This window comes from Cervus canadensis, chromosome 22 (assembly GCF_019320065.1).
Source record: "Cervus canadensis isolate Bull #8, Minnesota chromosome 22, ASM1932006v1, whole genome shotgun sequence".
In the NCBI taxonomy this organism is placed as follows: domain Eukaryota; kingdom Metazoa; phylum Chordata; class Mammalia; order Artiodactyla; family Cervidae; genus Cervus; species Cervus canadensis.
The window spans coordinates 6,925,942-6,948,837 of record NC_057407.1 but is presented as its reverse complement, the minus strand read 5'-3'; the positions used below and the strand labels follow the sequence as shown (position 1 = coordinate 6,948,837).

At 46.5% G+C, this 22,896-nt stretch overlaps 1 protein-coding gene across 1 annotated transcript in view; it reads right to left on the bottom strand.

Annotated features, from left to right (window-relative positions):
- LIMD1 (LIM domain containing 1) overlaps positions 1-22,896 on the bottom strand; it is a 72,741-nt gene that overhangs the window by 19,375 nt on the left and 30,470 nt on the right. Inside the window, exon 2 of the mRNA XM_043442086.1 lies at positions 21,393-21,494. Within this exon, the coding sequence (XP_043298021.1) occupies positions 21,393-21,494 (102 nt within the window). The remainder of the gene's footprint in view (positions 1-21,392; positions 21,495-22,896) is intronic.

Here is a 22,896-nt window from a genome sequence, read left to right as displayed (position 1 = left end):
GTGAGTCAGCTCTTCGCATCAGGTGGCCAACGTACTGGAGTTTCAGCTTCAACATCAGTCCTTCCAATGAACACCCAGGACTGATCTCCTTTAGGATGGACTGGTTGGATCTCCTTGCAGTCCAAGGGACTCTCAAGAGTCTTCTCCAACACCACAGTTCAAAAGCATCAATTCTTCGGCGCTCAACTTTCTGTATAGTCCAACTCTCACATCCATTCATGACTACTGGAAAAACCATAGCCTTGACTAGACAGACCTTTGTTGGCAAAGTAATGCCTCTGCTTCTTAATATGCTATCTAGGTTGGTCATAACTTTCCTTCCAAGGAGTAAGCGTCTTTTAATTTCATGGCTGCAGTCACCATCTGCAGTGATTTTAGAGCCCCCCAAAAATAAAGTCAGCCACTGTTTGCACTGTTTCCCCATCTATTTGCCATGAAGTGATGGGACCAGATGCCATGATCTTAGTTTTCTGGATGTTGAGCTTTAAGCCAACTTTTTCACTCTCCTCTTTCACTTGCATCAAGAGGCTCTTTAGTTCCTCTTCACTTTCTGCCATAAGGGTGGTGTCATCTGCATATCTGAGGTTATTGATATTTCTCCCGGCAATCTTGATTCCAGCTTGTGCTTCCTCCAGCCCAGTGATTCTCATGATGTACTCTGCATATAAGTTAAATAAGCAGGGTGACAATACACAGGTTTGACATACTCCTTTCCCTATTTGAAACCAATGTGTTGTTCCATGTCCAGTTCTAACTGTAGTTTCCTGACCTGCATGCAGATTTCTTAAGAGGCAGGTCAGGTGGTCTGGTATTCCCATCTCTTTCAGAATTTTCCACAGTTTATTGTGATCCACACAGTCAAAGGCTTTGGCTAGTCAATAAAGCAGAAGTAGATGTTTTTCTGGAAGTCTCTTGCTTTTTCAATGATCCAGTGGATGTTGGCAATTTGATCTCTGGTTCCTCTGCCTTTTCTAAAACCAACATATTGCTGAAGCCTGGCTTGGAGAATTTTAAGCATTACTTTACTAGCATTTGAGGTGAGTGCAATTGTGTGGTAGTTTGAGCATTCTTTGGCATTGCCTTTCTTTGGGATTGGAATGAAAACTGACCTTTTCCAGTCCTGTGGCCACTGCTGAGTTTTCCAAATTTGCTGACACATTGAGTGCAGCACTTTCACAGCATCATCTTTCAGGATTTGAAATAGCTCAACTGGAATTCCATCACCTCCACTAGCTTTGTTTGTACTGATGCTTCCTAAGGCCCACTTGACTTCACATTCCAGGATGTCTGGCTCTAGGTGAGTGTGAGTAATCACACCATCGTGATTATCTGGGTCGTGAAGATCTTTTTTATGCAGTTCTTCTGTTTATTCTTGCCACCTCTTCTTAATATCTTCTACTTCTGTTAGGTCCATACCATTTATTATTAAAGGCCCATGTCCTTTATTGAGCCCATCTCTGCATGAAATGTTCCCTTGGTAACTCTAATTTTCTTGAAGAGATCTCTAGTCTTTCCCATTCTATTGTTTTCCTCTAGTTTTTAGCACTGGTCAATAGTATTACAGGAAAATTTCACTTTCTATTTTGTATTTTTCTTTCAAAAACTTATCTATTGTTATATAGCACTGACGGGCTTATTCAAGGGAAATTTCACTTGCCACTTTATACCTTTGAATATTTACAATTTTTTCTATTATTTTAATACAGCAGAAGATGGTATAAGAGAAATTTTACCTTCTGCTTCACACATTTTAGATTAAAATTTTCTAGAATCATATATTCATAATGTGAGAAACAATACTTTCTTCTTAATTTTCAAAGGAAACTCATGTAATAATGTGAAAAGTAAAAAAAAAGAAAAAAAGTAAAATTCAACTAAGTAACGAAGAAATTCAAAGAAAAAAGACGGGAAAGGAAATCTGTCCAAGAATGACAGTGCCTCCGGATAGACATACACGGTGTCTGAATGACTGTGGGGGGTGAGGGGGGAATTCGCTAGTTGTTTGCTTCTTTATACTCTCCTCAACTTCCCCAAACTTAATAATGAGCAGGTGTCAGTTTGATGATCATTCTGAAAAGTGCCCAACTGGCTAGACAAATCTCTCCCTGTCCGGTCCCAGAGCTGAGGAGTCCCATATCCAGACCCCAGAGGCGAGGGGCGAGGGCAGCAGACAGAGGTTGCATCTGTATTTCCTCTATTACCAAAAAAATATAAATAAACAAGGATTTCCCCCACAGACCCAAGAAGGTGGGACCTTCCTCTGCTCTGAAGGACTCAAACTCTAGTTTTCACAAAAGTTTTAAAAGATCCACACCGCCCCCCCCCACCCAGTTTAGAAACTGACTTCCACACCCATAATTAGTTTGCATTTTGTCAAAGTGAGAAAAAGAAACTAACATCTGTTGATGGCCTCCTGTTGTTTCAAGTACTGTATTTAGAAGTTTCGTACACTAAAAAATAGTTCTTAAAGTATCTGAATACAGTGCCACACACGTTACTACATCACTAGTCCCCTTTCTGTTCCCACCTTCCACGTTCCGTTCACAGAGACATTTCACAAACCAGTCCCTGTCTCCTACTCTAGGATGCATTCAGTGGGGAAAGAATTCACCAAAGAATTAGGCAGAAATTGGACCCATCATGTGTCAACATCGCGGAGCAGTGTGGGGATGCAGGAACTAGGGATCACTGGACATGACAGCCAGTGATCTGTGGCCAGCAGTCTGGGTTTCCTCTTCTCTTTCATAAAGACACCATGTGTTGCTGTTTACTCTCTGACTCTGTGAGACCCCATGGACGGTAGCCCACCAGGCTCCTCTGTCTGTGGGATTTCCCAGGAAAGAATACTGGAGAGGGTTGCCACTTCCTTCTCCAAGGGATCTTCCTGAGCCAGGGATCAAACCCACGTCTCCTGCATTGGCAGGCAGATTCTTTACCACTGAGCCACCGGGGACGCCCTAAAGACACTATGGCAAGTGAGTGTAGTTGCTCAATTATGTCCAACTGTTTGTGACCCATGGACTGTAGCCCGCCAGGCTCCTCTGTCCATGGAATTCTCCAGACAAGAAAACTGGAGTGGGTAGCCATTTCCCTCTCCAGGGGATCTTCCCGACCCAGGGACTGAACCCAGGTCTCCCGCACTGCAGGCAGATTCTTTACCAGCTGAGCCAGAAGGGTACTTACAGGTCAAACAATATCATCTCCATTTCCTACATTAGGAAGGCTCAGCAAGGCTCGCCCAGGTAGTAAGCGGGCAGGTTGGAAGCCAGGCTGTCTGACGCTGACGTGTGTGCTTGTTCCATTGCACCATGAGCCCGCCTGCGCAGTTTACCATTGGCTGAGTGCACACCGCCATGTGGAATCCAGTCTCTCTCTCCCTCCCAGGGAATGGAGAAGGGCATTTTCATTTTTTAAAGCACTTTCTATGTATAGGGCACTTTAGCTACCCTGTATCCCTTTAACTGTCTTGACAATTCTGTAAAAATCCCTTGCGACTGCACCCATGTGGGGTATAACTTGACTGGTGACGACCCCCATCTTCTACCCTAGGCACGCTGAAGGAAGGTAAGGCCATGCAGAATACAGCAGGCAAACTCATCCTGAAAAGCAGGGAGGCAGAAAGAAGGTCTTCTCCAGGCTGACTCACTCTAGATCCAGCCAATGAAACAGACACCGATGAACTGGGAAATTCCTGGAATCACAGCCGCTGCCCTGAAAGTTCCAGGCAAGTGGGGGACCCCGAATCGTCCTCACTGACAAATAAGCACCACCAGGCGGCGCCAGACCACAGCCAAGGCAGGACAGGCAGGCCCCACACAGCAGGGCTGAGACCTCCAGGCTGGTTGGTGGGTGCTGAGGCTGGCTGGGGTCATCTCATTAAACCCGGCAATAATGTGACCCCAGACTGTAAGCAGTTTACCTCCACTGACTGCATTATATGCAGTTTCACTGAGTTTTCATGTTGCAGATGAGGAAGCAAAAGCTAAAGAGGTCAAGCAAATTTGGCTGTGTGGCCAAAGTCAAGTACGAGAGCTGGGGTTTGAACCCAGGCCTCACAAGAAACCCTCTCCAGTATTCTTGCCTGGGAAATCCAATGGACAGGGGAGCCTGGTGGGCTACAGTCCATGGGGTCACAAAGAATCGGACACAACTGAGCAACTGAACAACAACCACTCACTAGTGCCAAGTCAACACTCTTCCCATCACACTATACCATCCCTTTGCCCTGGAACAGACTGTGGGAGGGGAAGAAGGTGGATTTCTTGACCTTCCCAATCATACATCTTCCCCATGTGACTCCCCTGAGTGGTGGTGACAAGTCACAGTCCGCACACTTCCTATGGTGGCACCTATTTGGAGCCAGCGGAGCCGTGCCAGAGCTCATACAGACCAGAAGATAAAGCAGAATGGCCAAGGTGTGAACACGAGAAAACAGGCCAGCAGTTCTCGGACTTTAGCATGCTTTAGAACACACAAGATTTCTACAGCCCCTCCTCAGAGATTCTGACTTAGTAGGTCCGGGAAGGGCCTGAGGATCTGCCTGTCGAATGACTTCTCAGGTGATGCTGACCATGTTGGTCCAGGGACCACACTTGGAGAACCATTGAGTTGGGCTGTGCCTCGGGCCTGTCTCTGAGCCAGCATCTCCACTAGAAGAGATTCATCTTTGTCAAACAGAAGTGCTAAGCCCTGGACCAGGACTTCCCTGGTAGTAGTTCAGGGCTTAAGAATCCACCTGCCAAAAAAAAAAAAAAGAATCCACCTGCCAATGCAGGGCATGTGAGTTTCATCTTTGGTCTGGGAACTAAGATCTCACATGTCACAGTGCAACTAAACCCATGTGCCAAAACTACTGAGCCCGCGTTCCCTAGAGCCTGTGCTCCACAATGAGAGAAGCCACCGGAACAAGAAGCCCACACGCTACAACTAGAGAGTAGCCACCTAGTATCGCAACTAGGGGAGGTCCGAGCAGCAACAAAGGGCCTGTGAGCTGCAGGTAAGGCCTGGTGCAGCAAAAAGTGAACACCCAGACCATTCCTATAACAATCAGCATCAAATATAAAGCTGTTGAGAAGGAAGAAGGTGTGTTGGGTTACATCTTTGCAACTCTAGTTTCAGAATCACCCTGCTTCAAGCAGAGGAAGTCCCTGAAACGGGAAACAGCTGGTGACATGCACACGAAAAATATTCCAAATGAAGAGTTTTTCCAGAGCTATGGAATATAGTAGTCAAAGCCGCTCTTTATTTTCTGATCACAACAATAGCTCATAAAATATTGACTAATAAATGTACAGACTCATCAAGAATCCACTCCAAAAAGCCACTTCCCATAGATACAGTGAATATTTTATATACATCTACAGGGACACCTTCAGATGAGAAATGTGGATAAAGTCAGTGTAGTTTAGTCAAGGAAAGAGCAGCTGAGGACGACACAAGAGGTCGGCCACTTAGTGTGACAAATAAAACTAAACTTGCAATACTCCCCATTCTTCCTGATTTCTAGAAATAGAAACAGCTCATCTATTCTGGAAAAGTAATTGGCCCTTAGCGGTAAGACCTTACCGCAAATTTGTTTCCAAAATATCTCCCTGAAAAGTAACAATGCAGTTTTCCCGACAATGAAGATACTTGCTGAGTGAAGTAAAAACCAGGAATCCTTCAGATATGTTTTTATTGTACTGTTCCAACCGGTAACTTCTACCTGTGCCATCCACATTGGCTACCAGCCCATACATGGCCATTGATATGTAATTCTGTATTAATCAAAAATAACATTAAAAATTCAGTTCAAGGGCTTCCCTAGTGACTCAACAGTAAAGAATCCTCCTGCCAATGCTGGGGACGTGGGTTCGATCCCTGATGCGGGAAGATCCACGTGCCGCAGAGCAACTAAGCCCGTCTGCCACCACGACTGAAGCCTGGGCTCCCTGAAGCCTGTGATCCACAACAAGAGAAGCCGCTGCAGTGAAAAACCCATGCACACGAGAGAGCAGCCCCCACTTGACGCAACTAGAGGAAAGCCCGTGCAACAGTGAAGACCCAGCACAGTGAAATAAATAAATTCTTTTTTTTAATTCAGTTCAGGAGAAGGAAACGGCAACCCACTCCAGTATTCTTGCCTGGGAAATTCCATGGACAGAGGAGCCTGGTGGGCTACAGTCCATGGGGTCGTGGAAGAGTCAGACATGACTCGGCGCCCAAATAAGAACAACGTTTCAATGTATAATAAAATTAAAATGTCTGCTCAAAAAAAAAAAAAAAATGAGTTCAAGCTTCCTCAAGCAGGGTCTGGGGAAGGAGCGTCAGGCGTCATGTCAGGCTTCGAAGGTGGACGAGGAAGCTAAGGCATTCAAGCACAAACAGGAGGAGAAGCAGAAGAAACTCGAGGAGCTAAAAGCAAAGGGCAGAGGCCTTGGGGAAAAGCCCCCTGGTCACATGTGGAATTAAGAAATCCGGCAAAAGGGAAGCTATTCCTTGTGCCAAGGCAACGATGATCCTTAGTTCCATTCCTGTGTAAACATCTGGATTCGCTGCCACAACAGCTGTTGCCACCTATAGCTAGAATTAAATGTTGTCTTGGAACCTCCTGTACATTTAAGAATAAACTTTTGTAAAAACAAAAATCAGTTCAAGTATTTGAACAAGTACATTTCAAGTCCCCGGAGGCCACTAGTGACCAGGGCAGCTCTGGAACACCTGCGTCATCCACAGAGGTCTACCTGATCTACTTCTGCAAACAGCTTTTCCAGAACAGGTTAACTGTTAGAAGGCATTGCTAGCCACAAAGCAACAGAAAGAAACCAAGCAAACTGGTTGGGTTCCAATGAACAGTCCACTGGACTCACGCTGGAGTCCACATAGGCTCACGCCGGCCCAGTGGGACGAGGAACAAAGCAGAAAGAGGAAAGCGGAAAAGCACTCAGGCTGGGGTCCTTGGCTTCGACTTCCCAGCAGTGAGAGGCTGGCTGGTCACCTACACCCCTGGGTCCCTTCAGAGGAGAGGACAAGATTAGGGATGACAGTGTGCCCAGCACGGCATCAGCTCATACTAAGCATGTGCCATAAGTCACTGTTGCCAGGATCCCATCGAAACCTTCAGTTTCTGAAGCAAAAAAATCACCTCCACCTCCGTTTCCCTCTTTGTCCAAAACCTCCAGATCACTACTGCTTTCTCAGTTTTTCTGTGCTCAAGGGCCAAGTCTTGGGGGTTTTGTTTTTAATTTCCATCTGCCAGACTTATTTTCTCATAAAATACAAAAACGTGGGGAAATGAAAACATATGAAATCCAAGCCTCAATTTGCTTTGTCAAGTTGTTATGAAAGTGTTCAATGTCTGTTGAAAGTGTTAGAAAAAGCCTCCATGTCTGTGCTTCTGTCCTCACTGGTCAAGGACCACACTGTTGAGCAGTCCACTCCACACTCCAATCCTCTTCTAAATCGCTACTCCGGAGTCCTTTTTTTTTTAATCCTTACAGTTTTACAAATCCATTCTCTTCTTGTTTTCCACGTCCATTCTTCCAGACCATCGTCATCTGGGTCAGGAAAGAGAACGCTGCACAGAAAGAAAAAAAAAAAAAAACCCCAGAGCTTTGCAGAGGGTCTCCTTGGAGGATTTAGCAGAGCACAGATCAGCACAGGCATGTGAAGAAAATAACCACAGCTGCGGCCGAAAGACATCCAGAAGGATGAGAGAGAACAGTGCCTGATGTTCACAAGGGCCGGAAACGGTTTATTCCCAGCAGACAGACTGGGAGGACGCGTGATAATCCAGGCGATGCTGAGTAAAGTTGTGCCCTGTGTTGGAGGGAATAGTTAACCCTAGACTGATTCTGCTGTATAAAGAAGGCTGAGCACTGAAGAATTGATGCTTTTGAACTGTGGTGTTGGAGAAGACTCTTGAGAGTCCCTTGGACTGCAAGGAGATCCAACCAGTCCATCCTAAAGGAGATCAGTCCTGGGTGTTCACTGGAAGGACTGATGCTGAAGCTGAAACTCCAATACTTTGGCCACCTGATGTGAAGAACTGACTCACTGGAAAAGACCCTGATGCTGGGAAAGATTGAAGGCAGGAGAAGAAGGGGACGACAGAGGATGAGATGGTTGGATGGCATCACCGACTGAATGGACATGGGTTTGGGTGGACTCTGGGAGGTGGTGATGGACAGGGAGGCCTGGCGTGCTGCAGTCCACGGGGTCGCAAAGAGTTGGACAGGACTGAGCGACTGAACTGAACTGAAGTCTGCTGTAAACTCATTTAGCAAATCATAAAAAATCACCCTGGAAAGGATCACTGTTTCCAAGTAACTTATCTGCACCCCAGAAGATTTAGCTGCTCAAGATGATTTAATAGAATGTAAAAATACCGAGGACTCAATAAGGTATGGTTCACAATGCATGGCTTTCAGTCAAAGATGATCCGATAGGCAAAGAAGCAAGAAAACACATCCCATAATGAAGAAAATAATCCATCTGTGGAAATCAACCCAGGTCTGACACAGACATTAGAATTAGTAAAGAAGGACAAGTTACTATTGTTCTATTCCACGTAACAGTAAACAACTTTGCCCCCAAAGTTAAACAGCGACCCAGAAGATATTAAGAGGCCCAGACTGAACTGCTAGAGATGAAAAGTATGTCAGAGATGAAAGAGACACTGAATGGGATTAAATGCAGATTACACATTGCAAGAGATAAAATCTATGACATTAAAGGCACAGCAATAGAAATTGTCTGAAATGCAACAGAGAGGAAAAGAATTTGAGAAATGGAAAGGCCATGAAGTGAGCCGTGGGACTTCAAGGTGCCAAAATGGGAATTCCTTGGCAGTCTAGCAATTAGGACAGGGTGCTTTCACTGCCGAGGGTGTTGGTTCAACCCCTGGTGTGGAATTAAGATCCTGCAAGCTACAGTGTGTGTGTGGGGGGGACTATATACACACACACACACACACACACATATATATATACACACCAAACCAAGGGACCACTGGGTCCCTGAAGTGGAGGCTCGAGGGGAGAATGGCAGAAAATTTGAAGAAATGATGGCCAAAATACTCCAAATTTGATGAAGACTATTATAAAGTCACAGATCCAAAAAGTTCAGCAAATCTCAAGCACAGGAAGCATGAAAAGTATACCAGGTACATCATGATCAAATTTCTCAAAATCAATGACAAAGAGAAAACCTTAATCAGAGGAAAAAGACGTTACATACAAAAAGACAAAGATAAAGATAGCTTTGGAGTTCTGGTTGAAAACAAGCCAAGCAAGAAGACAGTGAAACAACATCTTTAGAAATGAAATAAAAAGCTATCAACCTAGATATTTCTACATATATATTTTAGGATAATTTATGTGTGTGTGTGTGTGTGTGTGTGTATTTTAAAACCAAAGTGAAGTAAGAATGAATTCAGACGTTCGAAAGCTGAAAAGAATTCTTCAAGGCAGATCTGCACTACCAAAAAAAAAAAACTTAAGTCTTTCAAGGAGAAAGAAAATGGAACCAGATGAAAACCTGGATGTAAACAAAGGAATGAAAAGGACCAGAAACAGTAACTATTTTTGTTGTTGTTGTTATTAGTTAAATCTCTTTAAAAGATAATCGATTCAGTTCAGTTCAGTTCAGTCACTCAGTCATCTCCGACTCTTTGCAACCCCATGAACCACAGCACGCCAGGCCTCCCTGTCCATCACCACCTCCCGGAGTCCACCCAAACCCATGTCCATTCAGTCGGTGATGCCATCCAACCATCTCATCTCTGTCGTCCCCTTCTCCTCCTGCCTTCAATCTTTCCCAGCATCAGGGTCTTTTCCATCAGCTCTTCGCATCAGGTGGCCAAAGTATTGGAGTTTCAGCTTCAACATCAGTCCTTCCAATGAACACCCAGGACTGATCTCCTTTAGGATGGACTGGTTGGATCTCCTTGAAGTCCAAGGGACTCTCAAGAGTCTTCTCCAATACCACAATTCAAAAGCATTGATTCTTCGGTGCTCAGCTTTCTTTATAGTCCAACTCTCACATCCATACCTGACTACTGGAAAAACCATAGCTTTCACTAGATGGACCTTTGTTGGCAAAGTAATGCCTCTGCTTTTTAATATGCTATCTAGGTTGGTCATAACTTTCCTTCCAAGGAGTAAGCGTCTTTTAATTTCATGGCTGCAATCACCATCTGCAGTGATTTTGGAGCCTCAAAAAATAAAGTCAGCCACTGTTTCCCCATCTATTTGCCATGAAGTGATGGGACCAGATGCCATGATCTTAGTTTTCTGAATGTTGAGCTTTAAGCCAACTTTTTCACTCTCCTCTTTCACTTGCATGAAGAGGCTCTTTAGTTCTTCTTCACTCTCTGCCATAAGGGTGGTGTCATCTGCATATCTGAGGTTATTGATATTTCTCCCGGCAATCTTTATTCTAGCTTGTGCTTCCTCCAGCCCAGCGTTTCTCATGATGTACTCTGCATATAAGTTAAATAAGCAGGGTGACAATATACAGGTTTGACGTCCTCCTTTCCCTATTTGAAACCAGTCTGTTGTTCCACGTCCAGTTCTAACTGTTGCTTCCTGACCTGCGTACAGGTTTCTCAAGAGGCAGGTCAGCTGGTCTGGTATTCCCATCTCTTTCAGAATTTTCCACAGTTTATTGTGATCCACACAGTTAAAGGTTTTGGCATAGTCAATAAAGCAGAAGTAGATGTTTTTCTGGAAGTCTCTTGCTATTTCGATGATCCAGAGGATGTTGGCAATTTGATCTCTGGTTCCTCTGCCTTTTCTAAAACCAGCTTGGACATCTGCAAGTTCACGGTTCATGTATTGCTGAAGCCTGGCTTGGAGAATTTTAAGCATTACTTTACCAGTGTGTGAGATGAGTGCAATTGTGCGGAAGTTTGAGCATTCTTTGGCATTGCCTTTATTTGGGATTGGAATGAAAACTGACCTTTTCCAGTCCTGTGGCCACTTGATTAGCGCAATGGAATAAAATTGAAAGACCATAAGTAAACCCTAACATTTAGCATCAATTAATTTTTGATGAATATCCCAAGACAATCCAACTGATAAAGACTGGTTTTTTCAACAGATGGTGCTGGTTTTTCCAACAGACTGGTTTTTTCAACAGATTTGAACTTCTGCCTCACACCACATACAAAATGAACTCAAAATGGATCAAAGAGTTCAACCTAACAACTTAAACTATAAAACTCTTAAGAAAATATGGGCATGCATCTTCTCAACCTTTGATAGGGCTATGTTTATTTAGATAAAGCACCAAAACCACAAGAAACAAAAGAAAAAATAGATAAATTAGACTACATCAAAATTAAAAACTTTTGTGCTGCAAATAATAATGTCAAGAAAACAAAACGACACAGAATAAGAGAAAATATTGGCAAATTATATATCTGATAGATTTATATGAAGAACATATAAATAACCATTAAAATGTAATAATAAAAAGACAAATAACCCAACTAAAAATGGGTAAAGGGTCCGAATAGACTTTTTCCAAATAAGACATACAAACAAGCCCATGAAAAACATGCTCCCCATTACTGGTCATCAGGGAAATGCAAATCAAAACCACACTGAGATTCAACTTCACACTCACTAGGATGGTCAGAATCAGTCAGATAATCACAGGTGCTGGCAGGAAATGTGGAGACACTGGAACATTCATACACTGCTGGTGGGAATGTGAAATGGTGTCGCCACTTTGCAAAACAGTTCCTCAAAAAACCTAAACATGGAGTTACCATATGACCCACCAACTCCACTCCTAGGTATCTATCCTAGAGAACTGAAAAAAAAATATGTCCACACAAAAAACATGCACAGGAGTCCTCAGAGCAGCAAACGGCCAAAAAGTGGAAAGCAGTGTCCACTGACTGATGAATGAATAAAACGCAGTCTATCCGTACAGTGGATCAGTATTCAGCCATAAAGAGTGATGAAGTTCTGATACACACAGCATAGTTGACTCTGGCTAACATGATGCCAAGTATTAATAAAAGATGCTAGTTACAAAAGACCACATGCCTATGAATCTATTGATATGGGACATCCAGAATAGGCAAATCTATAGAGGAGAGGTTGGTTAGGGCTAGAAAAAGAGGGATGACCAGTGCCACCTTTATGCCCCCCGATATTTCCTCAGTGCTAACTGTGTGCTCTGCTTATAGTAAAGGTGGCAGATCAAGGGAAAAATCAAGATCAGTTAAACACTGTCCCCATTCTCCCAAAACCAACCTCAGAGTGGGAGGTGCAGACCCGGCCAACAGTTTCAATCTAATCATAATTCCACACACCCCAAGACAGGTATGGTGATCCTGAGATGGACAGGAGACCTGTACCCAAGGGGCCACAACAGAGGCTGCAGTGGAGGACACCGCTCAGAGAGCAATGAGCACCTGTTGGGATGAAGCGGGAGGCACAGGGGTAGGAAAGCGGGGTGGGAGACGTTCAGTGTGGCCGGAGGTTCCCAGGGACACGGGGTGGAGGAGACGGTGGCAAGAGAGCGGACGAGAAAGGGGCTGGAACCACCTGGAGGAATGTGCTCAGCGTCAATAAAGGAATCAGACTATGAGGTTATGAGAAGAAGTGGCTGAGGTCTCGGAGGTGGGGAGTGGGCCCCTCGCAGCTGTGTGGATGGAGCTGGGCAGGGCAGCCGACAGGACCTGAGGCGGTTCGGAGGAACAGAGAGGGTCTTCCCCCCGTGGGGCACCCAGACAACCAGATCCCCAGTGATGGCCACTGCTGCTGGAACTCTCTGCCCAGGCGTTGGATCTGCCAGACTCCCAGGCTGGCTGGTGCCCCAGCGGTGCCTATGGTCCTTGATCCACGCCTGGCCCCTTTGATGAGGGTTCTCTTCCCCTTTAAACCTTCACTGGCAGGAAGGTCACACTGGCTTTGAAACATCAAGTCAACAGAATCGTATGCGGCAGATGCTTCAGAAGACCACGGGGCGACGAGGAAGGAGCATGAGACCTATTTCTAAATGGGAGAAACAGAAGAACATAAAAGCAAGCACCGTGATGACTTCTGAGCACTTAAAATGTGGCTAGCGTGACCAAGGAATTAAATTTTTATTTCATTTTAATTAATGCAGTTTCAATTTAAATACGGAGAAGACACTGGCACCCCACTCCAGTACTCTCGCCTGGAAAACCCCATGGACGGAGGAGCCTGGTGGGCTGCAGTCCATGGGGTCGCTAGGAGTCGGACACGACTGAGCGACTTCACTTTCACTTTTCACCTTCATGCACTGGAGGAGGAAATGGCAACCCACTCCAGTGTTCTTGTCTGGAGAATCCCAGGGATGGGGGAGCCTGGTGGGCTGCCGTCTATGGGGTCACACAGAGTTGGACACGACTGAAACGACTTAGCAGCAGCAGTAACTTAAATAGCCACACGCAGCTACTGACTACCATATAGGACACTGCAAGTCTCTACTTCCTAAACCATAGTTCACTTATCAGTAAGAAACAATCAGTAAGTTTATTGTTTTTAGCACTTTATACATCACAAAGGCACTACTTAGCCACATTGTAAAAAAAAAAAACCAAAAAACACGTGGGAGAAGAAAATCACCCATAACCCCCAAAACAAAACAAATAACGTCAGTTCTGGAGAATCCTACAGACAGAGCAGACTGGCACACTATGGTCCATAGGGTCACAGAGAGTCGGACACGGCTGAAGCGACTTAGCACGCATGCATACTCACGCGGGCGTCATTTTTGCCAGGTTTGTCATCACGGGGCTAACGTTAAGCCAAAATTTGGGCGCCCAGTGGCCCAGTCAAGTTGACACATAAAATTAACCATCACAGGGCCAGAGTGTGGGACAGAAATGTAAAAGAACATTTGAGAGATGGAATATTTGAGAGAGAGGAGATGCTCTTAGCAGGATGAGATCACCAAGGAGACCCAAGCAGTGACTGTGATGGAAGCATAAAGCTCAGTTTTCTGTAAAAGTTCTCACTCCCTAAATCCAGGATTCTGACACTCACTGCAACATCATGTGTTAATTAGGGTGCAGTGAGCCCCTCCATGTCAGAGCACCCTCCACTCTATTTTTAGAGTTGAGGAGACCCTGGGTACCACCAGGGCTCACGTTTGGTCTGGTTTTATTGAGGGAATGGGTACAGATTTCCACCCTAACCATGCGTATGCAAGTATCAGGTGCTTGGAATGCGGATGTGGCAATTAATGACACAGGTCACACTGGAGTTACCCTCACAACATGGCTTAAAAGTCCCAGACTCCTTTCGTGTCCCAGGCACAAAGAAGTTGACGCTTTCCTGCTGTCAGGGACGTCATGGCCTCGGATGGCAGCAAGAGTCTGCTCTGGGAAACCAAGTCCGCTCCCAATTCTGCTGCGTGCAGCAGAAGGGGATTCGCTAGAGAGGGACATGTGACCCTGTGACCACACGCCAAGTGAAAGCCTCTCCTCTGACCCGCACAGCCCTCTGCCCAGCTCCGTCTATTTTGGTGGTTTCCTGATTCTGCCCTCGCCCACTGGTTCCCTTTGTCATCTGCCCACTCTCCCTTTCTCACATTCTTGATCTTCAGCTTTTCCCCAAGATCCAGCTGACTCATTCAGCTCACACACCAATGATGAATGTGGTGAGAAATATCGGGATTGACTCAACAGCTCAGAAAACTCAGGGATCAAAGGGCTTAAGAAGGAACAGACATCTAATGAAAGCCCTTAATCCATTTCTCTCCTATGGGTGCATCACACCCGCTACCGAATTCTGACTCCCCTGTTCCAAGTACCAGGCCACTCTTGTGCATTCACACAGCGAAAATATCCCAGGACCCAATCTTTGCTGTCACACAGCACCCAGGCAGAACTGAACCTGAGATGTCACGGCAAGATCCCGTGTCTCTCTAAGCAAAGCTCGTTTGATACAATGGCTGCAAGCAAGGGCTGTGGGTCCACACGGTCCTGGCTTCCAGTGTCAACCAGGCTATTCAACATTGATATAACCAACCAGAAGGAAACTCAACTTTCCAAGCCTCTGCTCATCTGTGAAATGAGAGTAATAACAATGCTGAACTCACTCGGGTTGATAGGCCGATTCAATGAGCTAGTGCGGGTGGAGCGCTCGGGGCAGGGACAGGCTGACAATAAGCTAGAAAGCTTACCTGTGAACTACTTATAAATACTGAGATGACTCTCAAGGAAGCAGGCCTGCCACGAACTAAAGGGAGACCTCCTTAATTCAGGCTTGACTATTTCAGAATCTGGACATCTCTGAAAGCTGGGTTGCTGAGGCAGCATATACGAGACATCACTTTGCCAACAAAGGTCCATATAGTCAAAGTTATGGTTTTTCCAGGAGTCATGTACAGATGTGAGAGTTGGACCATAAAGAAGGCTGAGAGCCAAAGAATTGATACTTTTGAACTGTGGTGCTAAAGAAAACTCTTGAGAGTCCCTTGGACAGCAAGGAGATCAAACCAGTCAATTCTAAAGGAAATCAACCCTGAATATTCATTGGAAGGACTGACGCTGAAGCTGAAACTCCAATACTTTGGCCATCTGATTAAAAGAGCTGACTCATTAGAAAAGACCCTGATGCTGGGAAACATTAAGAGCAGTAGAAGAAGTGGTCTACAGAGGCTGAGATGGTTAGATAGCATCACTGACTCAACAGACAGGAGTTTGAGCAAACTCTGGGAGATGGTGAAGGACAGGGAAGCCTGGCATGCTGCAGTCCATGGGGTTGCAAAGAGTCGGACATGACTGAACGACTGAACAACCACCATGATTTTAGAGGTGATGCTTAGACTTATTTGGTAACAAAAACGAAACACCCTCCAAGGACCTTCTGGTACTTTAGCTGTGACCTTCCTGGTGGATGAATCATCAGTCACTGATTTATTCACTAAGAACCTCTGTCCCACAAATCTGTGCTCATTTCTAGTTGTTTTATTTACTCAAAGGAATGAAATGGCACTTTCTAGTGTTCTCACTGCAGACTCTCATTAACTCTATAGATAGAGTTCCCCAGATGTTGTTTAGCCGACATGTCAAGCCTGACTCTTTGCAACCCTATGGACTGTAGCCCGCCAGGCTCCTCTGTCCATGGGGATTCTCCAGGCAAGCATACTGGAGTGGGTTGCCATGTCCTTCTCCAGGGGATCTACCCAACCCAGGGTCGAACCCTGGTCTCCTGCATTGGCAGGCGGGTTCTTTACCACTGAGCCACCTGGGAAGCCCCTTTCCCAGGCAGGGCCTAAATAAAGGTGTGAGATCTCACCAAACAACCCCTTTACTACCTTTAACGGGCATGGATGTTTGGGTTTTGGAAGGTGGGATGGGCAGTGGCATATATTCTTAGTTTTGCTGTGTATCTTCCCTAAGATATGGTTGGCAGATTACAGTGCATGCCTACCTCCAAGGAACCCAAGCACTAGGTCACAACACTCAGACACCTGCTCCGGCCGTGACCTGCACACCTGAGCCCTGTCCCAGGAGGGGACCCCATCCGGCCCTCCTCTGAGCTCAGGCCCACAATGGGCATATTCCTCATTGGCCTTGGCACTGCCTGCCCCCAAGACCAGGGCACCCTCATGGTCCATGAGCTTCTGGAAAGAAGTATCTCTTATCTAGTCCATTATTTTTTAATACACGCAGCTGAAAAATAGTAGGGCTATGAATCAGGAAATTGGTTTCACCCATGATTCCCGGGTGGAATTTATTTAGTCTTTACAAGATGAACAAAAGTTTACTTTCTGGACCTAAAACGGCCTGGGGTGAGGACACAGAGCCTAGCCTTCTCTCTGCCTCATAGTTTCTTCTGGAAGGTGCCAAGGAGACTTCATTTGACTCCACAAGCCCAGCAAACTTTTTCCCCCTTCTTGTTCAGCCTCTCTCGAGCCCCAGACAGGCGCCAGCTTCTCCTTGGACCGGCCACTTGACACAAGGTGTGCAGACACGCCGCATGTGGCTGCTGGCCAGGGCCATGCCCTCCCCCCACCCGGCTGTGCCCACAGCTCCTGAGAGCCTCCAGTTGGGGGCATGGCCGCCTTGGGTGGGCAGAGCCCGTTGCGGAAGAGGGAGACGCACTGCACGCATCTCCATGGCAACCAAACACGCCCACCGCTGGAGGAGCCCCTTGAGAAAGAACTTCAGCAAACCACGTAAACGCCCACGCATCGTGCCCTGAATGCTTGCTTCTGGGAACCAACTCCAAGCAAACAACTCAGCAGAGGGAGAAAAACAGACAGGCACAAAGACGTCTGCTGAAGCCACGTGTAATGTGTGTGTGTGTGGCTGACTCACTCTGCTACGCAGCAGAAACTGGCACAATACGGTAAAGCAGCGATACTCCATTAAAAATTAAAACAAGAAACCCCAGACGCGCTGTGTGCCATCAAACCGTCCAACGGCTCAGCTGACAACCATGTAACTATTGAAAGTATTAAAAATGAAACTATTTATTTTAAAACTGGTAAAATGACCACTAATGTAACCAAATGTAACCATGTAACTGACAAAATTATCACTATTATTACAAAGATGACAGAGACGTGGCTGAATGTATGACACAACATTAAATCAAAAAGGATACAATATCGGTGTACAAGACGACAACTCTAAGAAATGCGTATAAATGCGGACAAAATCTAGAAGGGAAAACATTAGTGAAAATGCCTGTTCTAGAATGATAACAAGACAGGTTTCTGTCTTTAAAACTCTTTGTGGCTGTCATGTGGTTCCCACAACTAAAAATGAACCGGACATTGTTGTCTATTGGCAGATGGGGAACTTCCATCATCCAGAGGCAGGGGTCTGTCTGGGCGTGTAGACAGCTTGCGACAGGAAGGGGGCAACGGACCACACGACCACTCAGCTTGTGCAGACTGGCTGCTGAGCACCCCATAATGTACACGGCAGCCAGCGGCCCCTCTGTCTAGTGTCATGCGAGAGGGATAAAGGCACCTCCGCCAGGCCCTTTTTGTTGCTCACGAAGGGGATAAATTGTCTGAACTAGAAGTAGCTCGTTTTATCTTTAATGGTCAAATCCATCAGGCCTTGGCCTTGCCTTGTAAGTGCGTGAGAGCTCAACAAGATGCCAGCGTTATGTTTTGATAAAGTATCAACAGGATCCAAGAAGCGAGTGTGTGAGAGTGTAGGAGTGTGTGCACATGTGTCTGTTCCTACAGAAACACATCGCCATGGTGTTTCAAGCCAGATTACTTTCATAAATGAAATGAGGAAACAGAAAAACACATACACCAATATGGGAAAAAAACCACACTCATCACATACACTTTAACCAAGCAAACAGACGTTCGAGGCTAACCTAATCTAGATTTAGAAGCCGTGGATTCAGCTCAAACGTTCGGTTCTCAGCCTCGAGAGAGGCCCGTCCCCTCTCGGACCACATTTTCTCTTCCACCAACAAAGTCGGGGACGGCGCAGATGAGCCTGGCCCTGGCTGTGTCGTGCCCACACACCAAGGCTCATGGAAACACACTCGAAGACATGCAGGGCCAGGATGCGGGGCACCCTGGCACCGCCCTCTGCTGAAAGCATTCACAGGCAGCAGTGAGTTAACTGAACAAAGGCAGATCACTGCTGGCGTCCACGAGAAGCTGCTCAGACACGTGCCTGGGTCTCCAACCGCCCCTGCAAGTGGAGAGGAAGCCACGTGTTTACCCACAACTGGAGTGCCATCACACTCTGCCCTAAGGCCTGGTTTGCTGGCACTGGAACTGCAGAGACAGTGGTTCATGGTTTATGTGAGAAGGCAGGGTGTGCCTAACTCAGGAGAAAAGGTTCCTTCCTGCTCAGGGAACAAGGAAGGCTTCCTGGGGGAGGAGGCACTGGAGCAGGTGCTAAAGGCAGGACTGAATTTAAATGCATGCAGTGAGTGGGGAGAGGGGTTTCCAGGGAGCCAATGTGGAAGAGAGAAATTCAGTCAGACTGTACTAAGAAAGTAGGAAGCAATAAAACAGAGACCAGACCACAAGGGCCTTAAATGCTAGAGCAAGCACAATCCCAAAGCAGCTGTCGTCTTAAGTGTGTGTATCTGCCGTAATTTCAAAATAAACTCAACCGATTAAGGAACTGCCAGCTAGCCAAGCAGCCACTGGTGGAACCAATGGATTCCACAATAGCTCTTTGCCCCCAAGGACTTGCTAGTTCAAATGGTAATTGCCTGAGGTATAAAAACAACCTCTGCTCAATATTTGTTTTCTCTTTTCCTGGAAGATAGAGCAAATATCAAGAAACAGTTGCAAGAGCCAAGAGTCTGAGATAATTTTTAAAAGAAGGCATGATCACAACTCTTTACAAATAAGACAACACAGGTCAAATATTTTATTTAATTCATCAATTAATGAGAGACCAATAAGATGTGATTGGCTTCCCAGGTGGCTCAGTGGTAAAGAATTTGCCTGCTAATGCAGGAGATGTAAGAGATGTGGGTTCAATCCCTGGGTTGGGAAGATCCCCTGGAGAAGGAAATGGCAACCCACTCTAGCATTCTTGCCTGGAAAATTCCATGGACAGAGGAGCCTGGTGGGCTATAGTCCTCCCATGGGCTATAGTCCATGGGGTCGTGAAGAGTCAGAAGTGACACACACACACACACAAAAAGATGTTACACCTGGGAGACAGCGAAGAACCATCTAGATGCAGGCCATCAGAAATGCTGGAGTAAATTTCTTAATAGATGCCAAAACTGGTCAGTCTCCACCAAACACAGTTTGCAGTGCTGTGGACAAGAACCACAGACTTTGCCGTCAAGATTCTACAACTTACGGCTCAAAGGCAAGGAAAGGCCCAGAGATCCAGGGAATCCGATAACCAAGAAAGTCCTACATTCCCATGCAGGTGCTAGGAGACTGTGTAATCCATCTCAAGTGAAGTGAAGTGAAAGTCGCTCAGTCGTGTCTGACTCTTTGTGACCCCATGGACAAGTCCATGGAATTCTCCAGACAAGAATACTGGAGTGGATAGCCTTTCCCTTCTCCAGGGCACCTTCCTGACCCAGGGATCGCACCCAGGTCTCCTGCATTGCAGCCAGATTCTTGACCAGCTGAGCCGCCAGGGAAGCCCAATCCATCTCAAAGTCTTTCACAATTTTCCCTACAAAGGTGAATACTGATCAAGGTGGAAACTCTTAGCATGTGTTTTATGGAAAACCTAGGTGAGGATGAAGCCTGAGGTTGGGAACCAGGCATACACTTGTGTCGTCAAGACATGGCAGGCCCACGCCGACCCGGGGAACGTCAGACTGGGAGCCCCGAGGCTCTCAAGGGCTGTGCCACAAACCAGGTGACAAAGACCCTCCCATTTCTGGAGGCTCCTAAAATGAGGAGCCTGGCATGAATCCCAGGTGCTCAGTCTGGCCATGCCTGGGAGTCACCTGAGGAGCTTATAAATCTCTCATGCCCCACTCTGGAAACCCCAGACCTAGAGCTTCCGATCATGCTGGTCAGGGTGAGGCCACAGCATCACTGGCTTCTAAAATCTCTCCACCTCCCCAACACCACCCCAGTGAGTCTAATGAAAAGTCAGGACTAAGGACCACTAGGCCAGACGATAAGACCCCTTTGTCCTAGACACTCTTTGGGCTTTCTTGTAATGTTTTTTTTTAAATAACGGCTGTCAACCTCGGTGCAAAACTGGAGAAAGTCAGTGGGACATTTTTCAAAAACGCTCCTCAAAATTAATCTTTGGTAGATACCATGAAACAAGCATAATTCATGACTTGGTCAGACCTGACAAACAGCCCAAATGTGTTAGAATCTTCCGCCATGTTTGCCACTCATTCAACAAGCAGTATGCTGAGCTGAGCACAAGCCTGGTCTCCTGATTAGATGTTTTAGGCATAACGTCCACAAAGCAGTACAAAGATACCCACAGGTGTTGCTAAGAGGCACCCACATGTGTATGGCGTGCATTCACACAGGCATTCACACACACGCTCACACTGTTCACTCAGAAAGCAGCCTCCAAATGCAATACCGGGGCCAAAGAGCTAGGAAGGGACCCGCTTCACACTGGGGTAACTGAAGAATCACCTTTTGGTTGGCTGGTCCCCACAGTGGGGGAGAGAAATGACAAGAGGGCAGAGGATGGTGAATCCCAGCGCTCTCCTCCCGACTCTTCTGAGACCTCTGATGTTATTAGGGATAACTCAACTACACCAGAGTGGGCGCCAGGCAGTGCCTGGTACTCTGATGGGCCTTGAGCTAATAGTACAAACCCCTCTTCTAGAGGACACTGTCCTGCCTTCCCGTAGGACCATGCAGGGACATGGGCCAAGTGTCTCCTGGAAGGATGCTCTTCCATCTCCTCCCTTCCTCGGTCCTCCTGCTCCTCACCCTGGGCTCCCCTACCCCTCCCCCCCCACATACACACACACACTTACTGCAGGCCGCACAGGTGAAGCACGCGTCGTGGTAGAGGTTCCCCATGGCCTGGCAGGCCTGGCCGGCCCCAAACACCCCCTTGCTGCATTTCACACAGGCTCCTGCAAGGGAAAGAACACAGCAGTGAGTGGGAAGAGAAACACTGTAATGTGCGTCATAAAAAGTCAATGGCCAACAGCAAGATACCCAGCCCTCCCCATAACCAGCCCATCCCCGAATCCCGAGGATCACTCCTCTAGAATGTCTCTCTCTCTCGCTCTTTCCCTCCATCCGTCTCTCAACTGTCAGTCCTTTCTGCTGCAGGAAACAGCCCTGGGCTCATGTTCAGGCTCCCTCCACACCAGCATGTTAATGCTCAGAAAACCTCCACTTCTTTCATCTTCTTCCTTGCCCAAAGCTTTCTGGGGACTTCCCTGGTGGCCCAGTGGCTAAGATTCCTCACTCCCAATGCAGGGGAACCCGGGTTCAGTCCCTGGTCAGGGAACTAGATCCCACCTGCAGCAACTAAGACCTGGTGCAGCGAAATAAATGAGTAAATATTAAATTTTAAAAGGCTCCAACCATTATAAGACAACGTCCAAACGCTGCACCATGATTAAAATAGGCCAAATATGCAGGCTAAGTGAAAGTTGCTCAGTCGTGTCCAACTCTTTGCAACCCCATGGACTGTAGCCCGCCAGGCTCCTCTGTCCATGGAATTCTCCAGGCCAGAATACTGGAGTGAGTAGCCTTTCCCTTCTCCAGGGGATCCTCCCAACCCAGGATCGAACCCAGGTCTCCCGCGTTGCAAGCAGATTCTTTACCAGCTGAGCCACAAGGGAAGCCCAAGAATACTGGAGTGGGTAGCCTATCCTTTATCCAGCTGATCTTCCTGACCCAGGAATTGAACTGGGATCTCCTGCATTGCAGGCGGATCCTTTACCAACTGAAATATGAGGCAAGCTCAATATGCAGGCTGGGCAACTTCAAATTATTTTCTTCAAGTCTCAATGGGACCCACCAACAGGGACTTACTAACCTCACTTTTTACAAAGATCGATCAGGCCTCCAAGCCCCAGGTCCGTCCGACCGCACGGCCAGTGCGCCTTCCTGCCCCCACCCCGGCCACTGGGTCTCAGCTCCTGGCCTGCGCCCCGGGCTCCCCCGCCTGCACCCCACACCCACCCTCTGCTCTCTTTACGTGGTGCCTTACGTGGGCCAAGCCACATAAAGCGGGGTGTTGGGGTCTCCCTCCCAAAGAACTCTCTCATTATAGGCAAATGAAAAAAAATACAATTATGTAAATAATACATGAATTAAAAAAAAAAAAAAGATTCAGAAAAGAAATACACCAAAACTGTAAAATTATGGCTGAATTCACTGCTTTGCATCTTCTGTATTAGAAAAAAAAAAATCTTACATTGCTTTATAGCTGAAAAATGTCTAGTCTCAAAAAGTATTTTGTATCTGGTTTTTGTTTGTGGCCATGCCGAGCAGCTTGTGGGACCTTAGTTCCTCGACCAG